The sequence below is a fragment of the Aplysia californica genome, unplaced genomic scaffold (assembly GCF_000002075.1).
Source record: "Aplysia californica isolate F4 #8 unplaced genomic scaffold, AplCal3.0 scaffold01250, whole genome shotgun sequence".
NCBI classification, from domain to species: domain Eukaryota; kingdom Metazoa; phylum Mollusca; class Gastropoda; order Aplysiida; family Aplysiidae; genus Aplysia; species Aplysia californica.
Genome location: NW_004798520.1, coordinates 62,392 through 71,694, shown reverse-complemented (window position 1 = coordinate 71,694; position 9,303 = coordinate 62,392). Strand labels below are relative to the sequence as shown.

The following is a 9,303-nucleotide window of genomic DNA, read 5'->3' as shown; positions in this document are numbered from 1 at the left end:
TTTCCACACACACACACACACACACACACACACACACAAGTACTCGGACGCACGTACACAAAAAGACAGTGTCTGTGGCCGCCGATCACATTTGTTGTTGTTGTTGGGAGAGGAATCAAAACAGGATTCTATACATCTATTTTAGACCTGTTTGGAAAGTGGTCAAAGTAGATCTAACTAATACGCGCAGACCTGCGTACCGGTACATGAACTGAGCGAAAATGGCGTGCAGCGGGTGATCGAGATACCCTCGCTTGTGGGATCCCACTCCAGTATGATAATGTTTACTAATTGTTGCCCGTAATCTTTCATGTGAAATCACCGGATAAGCGAAGAAAACAAATAGATAAATAAATAAATAAATAAATAAATAAATAAATAAATAAATATTACATAGGGTAAAGTCCAGCACTGCTTTGAATCTGCTTCTCAGTGTCTTTCGAACTTCCACAGCCCAATGTGTTTTCCAATCGTCGGTGCTCCTATCTTGTTAAATCGACTACAATGTAATCAACTCCTTACTAAAGTACAATGTACTTCAATTGATGTCTCTTCCAGTATACTTTTAGCTGGCTGTAATTTCAACTCAAAGTGCATAAAAATTGCAATCAAATATTTTGAAACACTTTTTTGAACGGGCTTTATTGAAATATTTAAAGTGTAAATATATGGCTGAAAAGCTCATTCATTTTTCCATAAGAATATTATGTAAACAGTATTAGGACCAATATATGTGTCAGTGTCAGTGAAAGCCCCGACACTTGGGAACTTTCCTTGACCGAGCATAAGCCAGACGAGGCAGACGAGCGTCGTATGTCGGTGCACCGCCCACTAACCCGTGATAGCCGAGCTGATAATAATAATAATAATAATATCGTTGTAATAATATATTCCACCAATTTTCTTGAATATGTTCTCAAGGAGTGCGTTGGTGAGTAGGCCTATATTAATTTTTAAAAATATATTTGAAGAGAAGTAGATCTATTAATGTTTGTTTAATTTTTATTTTGCAATTCCAAGTGCCCTATTCAGATTCGGAGACCCATTCCCACACTGCAGAACACGGTGTGGACACATGCCAAGTTTACAAAGTCGCTTATTTATTTGTGTCGGTTATTGAGGGAAAGACAAACACTGTCGTCTCACCTGTACAAGGGCCCAGGACTTGACAAGCCGCTCGTCTGTGAGGTTGTGGCTCACCAACGCTGCCGCGGCCACACCCGAGACTCAGAGAGACGTCAGTGTAAGAACGTATTGGTCAGACCACATGAAGTTGACCCTCCACAGCTCGCCAGGAGGTGGGGTATAGACCACAGTGGACCGTGCCTTGACCACAGTCTAGACTCTCACTCAGTAGATAGTATATATAGGAGTGTATACCACAGTCTAGACTCTCACTCAGTAGATAGTATATATAGGAGTGTATACCACAGTCTAGACTCTCACTCAGTAGATAGTATATTATAGGAGCGTATACCACAGTCTAGACTCTCACTCAGTAGATAGTATATATATAGGAGCGGACACCACAGTCTAGACTCTCATTAGATAGTATATATAGGAGCGTATACCACAGTCTAGACTCTCAGTAGATAGTATATATAGGAGCGTATACCACAGTCTAGACTCTCACTCAGTAGATAGTATATATAGGAGCGGACACCACAGTCTAGACTCTCAGTAGATAGTATATATAGGAGCGTATACCACAGTCTAGACTCTCACTCAGTAGATAGTATATATAGGAGCGTATACCACAGTCTAGACTCTCACTCAGTAGATAGTATATATAGGAGTGTATACCACAGTCTAGACTCTCACTCAGTAGATAGTATATATAGGAGTGTTTACCACAGTCTAGACTCTCAGTAGATAGTATAGAAGCGTATACCACAGTGAGTGCACCGTGCCTTGACCAAAGATTCTCTAACCGTATACACGATCTTTGCCTTGACTACGTATAATGGAAACTTGAAGTCAGTATCCCTGCTCAGCGCGCTGCTAGTGACTGACAGAACCTTGACAATCATAATGTATTTCATAGAGGCGCCCGACACCCATGTCCACGTGCTGTGTTAGCCTCAGACCAAGGAGCTTAGAACTACTTTTAATCTCCTTGCCTCCGACAGAACGTGTAGATGTGTGATGTCAATGGCAGATGTACCAGACTGCTGCAAGACCACAGACCTGGGCGGGAACTAAAGCCACAGGCTCCTCCAGAAATGGGTCTATGGCAAACAAATCTTTGCCTCCTCTTTGCAAAAAGGATGATATTGGCGTCCGGCCCATTTTTTGAGGATATCAAATTTTGATAATTTCGAATTACCAGATGTCTAGGGGGGGGGGGGGGTGAGGTGTCTTGACTGAAGAAGTTTAGTTTGTGCAGCGGAGTTTGTTTATGCGTGAGCTGTCTCTGAACATCGTGCTATTCACATTCCGTGAGGTGGCCACAAATATAAAATGTTAAACGTTCATAATTTTCTTTAAATATCGTTTTATAAATTTGGTATCAAAATTCCCAGAATTATTAATTTTCCACTTATCCGATGCGAAAATTGAGTGTTGAGTAGCTAGTTTTTCTACTGCAGACAACTGCTAGCTGCTATCATCACACAAACACGTAAGAAACGGTGACCGTGAGTCGTGAGGAGTTGTGACAGACCACAGATAGAATTCTGTGTGTGACAGACATATATACAGCAACATCTCTGAGGATTCGAAAAATCACATTGGTTTCGATCAATTGCTTGATGAGGATATCTTGTACATGCATTGGCATGATTGAATAGTAAGCAACGGTCCTGTAGATCTAGTCTAGGGCCAGGGCCTACCCAAAGACCTCGGTCAAAGTCAAGAATGTCAAGATCTAGAAATCTAGTCACCTCACTCACACTCACAGTCGCCATATGGGGGAGGGGGGGGGTTATTAACATGTTTTATGTACAGTGGAATTGTAAATGGGCTGATTTATCTATGTCATGCTCATACTTTATACTGTGCCGGAACAACATAGAGGGAACTGCTGCTGCTATTTCTTTCCTCATCCTTTCCTTACCTTCGTCATTTTCCTCTACTTCTTTTGTATGTTTGTCTCTCTCTTGTGACCCGCTATTTCCGGGGTACCTTGATAGTTGAAGCAGACTTTGTGCAGTTGAGGATAGAGAGATGAGCAGAGTAAGCCTGATTCCCTGTAAGGACTTCTCTGTTGACATCCACCCCTTGGCGCTCATATGACCTTTTATGCAGTTAGTTGCGAGTGCCGTAAAACCTTACTTTAAAACTAAACACTTAGCAGTCACCAGTCAGAGCTTTAGCTCACTGCAAAGTCATTAAGTTCACCATGTAAGTAATCAATGAAAGATTGAAAAGTTGAGTTGAGTGTTTAGACTGGGACGGGGACTAGATCATCGTCATCATCCGGTGCCTTGCCGACTGGCGTGGGCGATCATGGACTTCCACTTCACCCTGTCCTGCGCTGCAGCAAAGATAGATAGTTAAGATAGGTCTACAAATTCAATTAACAATACAATTATTATAATTTTATTATACGTTCGCACCAGTAACTCCAAGTCCCTAGCTTGAACAATTTATTAGTCTGGTTGGAACTGGAAACGTTGTGTGCATAGAGCTTGAACATTTTCATCTCTCGTCATATTTTATTTATGTCATATAATATAGATATATATATAGTTAGCCAGTGTAGCCTCCTGGACGGTAATAGCCTAGATCATGGCATCTATACTAAGGCTAAGGCGTAGGCCTAACAATCATTAGTTCTCAAAGTATAGCATGAATAGAGATCTCTAAAGTGATAGTGTTGTCTACTACGACAAAGTACACTAGGGTATGAGATCATGGGTCGTTTGTAGAGATCTAGTCTTGAGAGGTTCAGTAAAAAATTAAGTTTGCAACTTTAGTTGGTCGTGATTTTATTCAGCCTTTGTTTTGTAAATTGAAAAAAGAAAGCCAAAATCAGGGTGAACAAGTGATAATTATGATCCACAACCACTACCTACACATATCAGTTTGATGAAATATGTTGCTTAAATGTCAAATTTTATGAAAGTGTCGAATTTTGTTTTAAAATAACGAATGAAAGAAAATTGTAATTGTTAATTTGTTTTAAATATCTATGCTCTACTCTGAGTGACACCATTTAGGTCATTTGGGGAGCTGAGGGTCACAAGACAACTCTGCAATATTTGACCGATCAACATTGTTGCTGTTTTGATTCCCAGGACGGCAGCTTTGACCAGTGGTGGACAGTGCCCGAAGTATGAATGTGGCAAAATCTTCCCCTCCCCCGCCAGACCCCCTGACCTCGACCAGACTTTCCTCTCCGGGCGCGACAGTGGAAGAATGTGACATCTGCGCCGAGCTGTCAGCGGCGGGGAAGCACTCACAGCCTCCCAAACTGAGTCGCCGAGGGGCGGTGATGCTGGGCGTCTCTGGCGCCTTTGTCGCTGGCGTCACGGCTGTCATGGCTCCATTTGTCTTGCCAGGACTTCGACGGTTTGCCTTGCCTTACATCCCAGCCTCGTCGGAGCAAGTTTCCAATGTGTTGAGGGCTTTGAGAGGGAGGACTGGGAGTCTCATTGACATTGGCAGTGGAGATGGTCGGATTGTAAGTGTGCACCTTGTGACTGGTCAGTGTTTCTCGAACGTGCCGGGACCGTTCTCTTTAAACTGTCGCCCAGCTATTCAGATGTACTGTATAATCCACTTACATTGACAGCCGATGTATTGACATTTGGACATATCGACATATTTTCCAATTACGAAATTGTTCCCTGAAAATCTTCATTAAATAATTTCTCATCTGGGCATTGTACATTTGAACAACTTGCTGAAGATATAGAACATAGACCATATATATATATATATCCTTTTTTTTCTCTTACTGGAAAAGTGATGCCTGCATGTCACTATAGCAGTGCACATTTGAGACAGTTGTCGTTTTCCTTATTGTCAGCTTTTTAGTATATATTCTTGTCATGAGAAAATGTTAACTTTTGTTTTAAATAGAAGATTAATGATAACTGCACTCAGCAGTGTTGGAAATATAATTGTTGATTATAATAAAGTTTATAAATCTTCCTCAAAATCTGTGAACAATGAAGTGTGCAACCCTTTCTCCCATTCCTGAGCAGACATGATGATTTCATCTATCGTCTTTATCTCTCCTCCTCTTTTTCTCTGTATATTTCTCTCTAGTAACACACTTTTATGACCTTATTTATTGTGTTGCAAATGCCGTAAAACTCTTACTAAAACTACACAGTGCTGGATTTTGTTTGTAACAGGATGGGTTCAGACAGGGAGATGAATTACGGTGATCGGTCAGAAGACTCATTGTGGAGTTATTTGAGCCCTGGATCTGAACCAGATACTGCATGTGACGCTGACCGAACCATCAGGCCCATCCTAATAGAATGTCTGGACTTTGGAGAGACCTGAAGGAAATGTTCTAAATCTAAGTACACTAATCTGGAAAACTTGCTCTGTTCTTGATCCTAACAGAATTACCTATACAAAGGCCATTGGTCTTTACGGCAAACTGTAAATACAATGTCATTTTAAACCTGTTAACTACTGTTATTCAACAAATGAACTTTTACTTTGTGTTTTTAAATATACTTCAGCTATTTCGACATTAACTCACTTGCGACTGGGCCCTTTCACCAGTCACAAGCGTTGAAGACTGGCGTTTTGGGGGGTATTTCAATAAATCACCACAACTCTCAGAATTACCCTATTGTAATTATTTTTTGACACAGTAAAGTAACATTCAAGCTTAATCTAACACAAAAAAACTAAAGTTGTCTAAGTGTAATATTTTAATTTGTATGATTTTTTAAAAATTGGCATGAATTTGATTTTCCGAAAAATTTCCAGACACATGACAAGTAGAATGAAATTCACTACACCAACAAAAATAAAAGTTCAAAGTGTTCTGGTTTGATTTGCATACATGTGCGAGTGTTTGGTGAAAATATAAAAGCTGGTCTGTGCATTGATTCAGACCCATACACTGAATTACGTGAGACAGATGTACGGCACGTCGTTGTGATTTCGTTGCGCGAAAAACAACACCGGTACTAGAGCTAGATCTAGTCCTAGAACTACGACTCGGGCCGTGTTCGGGTACATATCCAGGATCTTAACTATTAGACACATCATATTTTGAGACACTAGAACTAGTAAAACGTACAGAAGTATAGAAAACGGCGAAATTATGTGATTCTTGTTCATGCGACTTCTTCGACCGTTACTACGACGCGACTGTCGGATTACTATCAGCTGTATAGAAAAAAACAAAGTGCGAGTTCCGGTCTGTTCAACCCCAGTTGGGGTCAATGTCCTTCACCTTCAATAACTTAAAAACTACCGGCCCCAGAGATACGAAACGAAGTCTAAGTAGCTCAGGCTTGGCCAAACAAGGGTACGAGGCGGGTCTCGCGATCCGTGCGTGATTTGTAGAGTGAAAAAAAATTCCAAAGTTGGTCACGCAGGGCTTGTGAGACCCGTCGCGGCGGGGGTCACGCAACTGTTGTGTGAGCCGTCTGAAGTGAGTTGAAAAAGCCAAACCAAGCCGTGCTGTGAACTTCGGTAAAATCCCCCCCAACTTGAGACCCGCACTCTCATCTGACTTTGTGTAATACTCCAACCAGAACAAACAAGGTACCAAGCTGTTAGATAAAACTTGGAAGTTATTGGAATGTTTTTTTCTTTCTTTTTATTGTCCCCCCTTGCAGACCATTGCGGCTGCCGAGCGAGGCTTCCAGGCGTCTGGCGTGGAGCTCAACCGCTGGCTGGTGTGGTATTCCCGGTGGGTGGCGTGGAGGCAAAACGTCCATTCAGAGACCAACTTCTTCCGCAGAGATTTGTGGAAGGTATGTTGGAACAGTAGCTCAGACTGAATCAGACATCAGATGTACATATGTAAGGATGCCAAAATGAACACAAATTTTGGATGAAAAAAATGATGACTTCAAACGCTTATTTTCTTTTATTCATTTAATCTATCAACATAAAACAACATAGACCCTCCTCCCCCCTCCACAATCAGTGTCTGTGTGATGCGAGACGAGAGAGATAGAATCTTTTTACCTAACACACAAAAGATGCGTATTCAATTCCTAGGTTGAGAGTATGTTTTACAGAGTGTCTGTGTCTTGCTGCTATACAAAGTGTCTGTGTCTTGCTGCTATACAGAGTGTCTGTGTCTTGCTGCTATACAGAGTGTCTGTGTTTTGCTGCTATACAGAGTGTCTGTGTCTTGCTGCTATACAGAGTGTCTGTGTCTTGCTGCTATACAGAGTGTCTGTGTCTTGCTGCTATACAGAGTGTCTGTGTCTTGCTGCCATGAGGTATCCCTTACAGTGCCAGCTGGCTCTAGAAAGGAGCTCTCCCTCTTATTTTTCCAAACTGTGTCTAGGAATATTTCAGCATCATTGTTGTTTATCAAAAAAAATATTTTAAAAAAATGAAAATCAAATATATGGTATAGGCTATTATATGTAGACTATATAAAACTATCTGCATTGGTAAAGGTATCTTGTATTTGGTGTTCTTTGTATGTGTATATTTGTGTGTTTGATTATATATTTGTGTGTTTGATTATATATTTGTGTGTTTGATTATATATTTGTGTATGTGTGTTTGATTATATATTTGTGTGTTTGATTATATATTTGTGTATGTGTGTTTGATTATATATTTGTGTGTTTGATTATGTATTTGTGTGTTTGATTATGTATTTGTGTGTTTGATTATGTATTTGTGTGTTTGATTATATATTTGTGTGTTTGATTATATATTTGTGTGTTTGATTATATATGTGTGTGTTTGATTATATATTTGTGTGTTTGATTATATATTTGTGTGTTTGATTATGTATTTGTGTGTTTGATTATGTATTTGTGTGTTTGATTATATATTTGTGTGTTTGATTATATATTTGTGTGTTTGATTATATATTTGTGTGTTTGATTATGTATTTGTGTGTTTGATTATGTATTTGTGTGTTTGATTATGTATTTGTGTGTTTGATTATATATTTGTGTGTTTGATTATGTATTTGTGTGTTTGATTATGTATTTGTGTGTTTGATTATGTATTTGTGTGTTTGATTATATATTTGTGTGTTTGATTATGTATTTGTGTGTTTGATTATGTATTTGTGTGTTTGATTATGTATTTGTGTGTTTGATTATGTATTTGTGTGTTTGATTATATATTTGTGTGTTTGATTATGTATTTGTGTGTTTGATTATGTATTTGTGTGTTTGATTATATATTTGTGTGTTTGATTATATATTTGTGTGTTTGATTATGTATTTGTGTGTTTGATTATGTATTTATGTATGTGTGTTTACCATTGTGACCCAACTTTCCCTCTATGGTGAGAAATAAACTTTGATTAGTTTAAAAAAAATTATTATTATATTTAATCTGAAGCCATGTTTGTCTTTGCTGACTTATCTCGTTCTAAAGACTTACGGCACGCTTTTGCTTTGTTCTCTCCAGACGGACTTGTCCTGTTACAAAAACGTTGTCATCTTCGGAGTTGAGACTATGGTAAGTGGGTGTATAAAAAGAGGAGAGCGTGTAGTGTGTGATTCCTGATTCATTGAATTGTGGTCGTTGATGCTCAGGCATACGCACACATCCACTTCACCAGTTCTACAGTAGGCCTACCGGTGCCATAGACAGCCCAATATTGACCAGTTCTACAGTAGGCCTTCCGGTACGATAGACAGCACAAGCAACGAGACTGAGGAAAAGATGGCTTCCAACAAAGACAAAAGGAAATGTTTCTCATTCGAATTGAAGGCCGAGATAATCAACGAAGTTGACAAGAAAAGGAAGACTAATCTGAAGGGAAAATGTCATTGATAAAGAAGGGAGGTAATCGGGTGGAATTTTACAAAATATTCTGTAGTTCCCTTTGTATTCCAACAGCGGGAACTTGTCTATTGGGGGGTTTTTCTTCTGGACCCAAAAGTCCCACTCTAGCTGTGTTGTACTGTGCTTATTACGGCTAATGCTGTGTGTACACATGGCAATAAAGTCAACGTATCGGGTAATAATTAGAACATTTGATCATTGAGCTGTTCAGTTGCCCTAAGCCCACAAAGCAGCATTTTTCAGGCGAGAGAACAAACTATTTCATTCAATTATACCTACTTTATGTACGCTATTTTTAAATTGTTTTTTCGCTTTAAAAAAATGTAGAATTTGAATTTTTACTAAGTATTTCTTGAACTCATGCAACATAAACCACATATTAAAAAACTGACC

General features: G+C 39.4%; 1 protein-coding gene across 1 annotated transcript in view; it reads left to right on the top strand.

The window, feature by feature from the left end:
* The window catches only part of LOC101859457 (ATP synthase subunit C lysine N-methyltransferase), a gene marked incomplete at its 3' end in the record, with an annotated part of 19,695 nt that extends 11,115 nt beyond the window's left edge, over positions 1-8,580 (top strand). Inside the window, 3 exon segments of the mRNA XM_035973464.1 lie at positions 4,239-4,624; positions 6,756-6,893; positions 8,530-8,580. Coding sequence (XP_035829357.1) covers positions 4,277-4,624; positions 6,756-6,893; positions 8,530-8,580 — 537 coding nt within the window.
* Between the last annotated feature and the right edge of the window lie 723 nt (positions 8,581-9,303).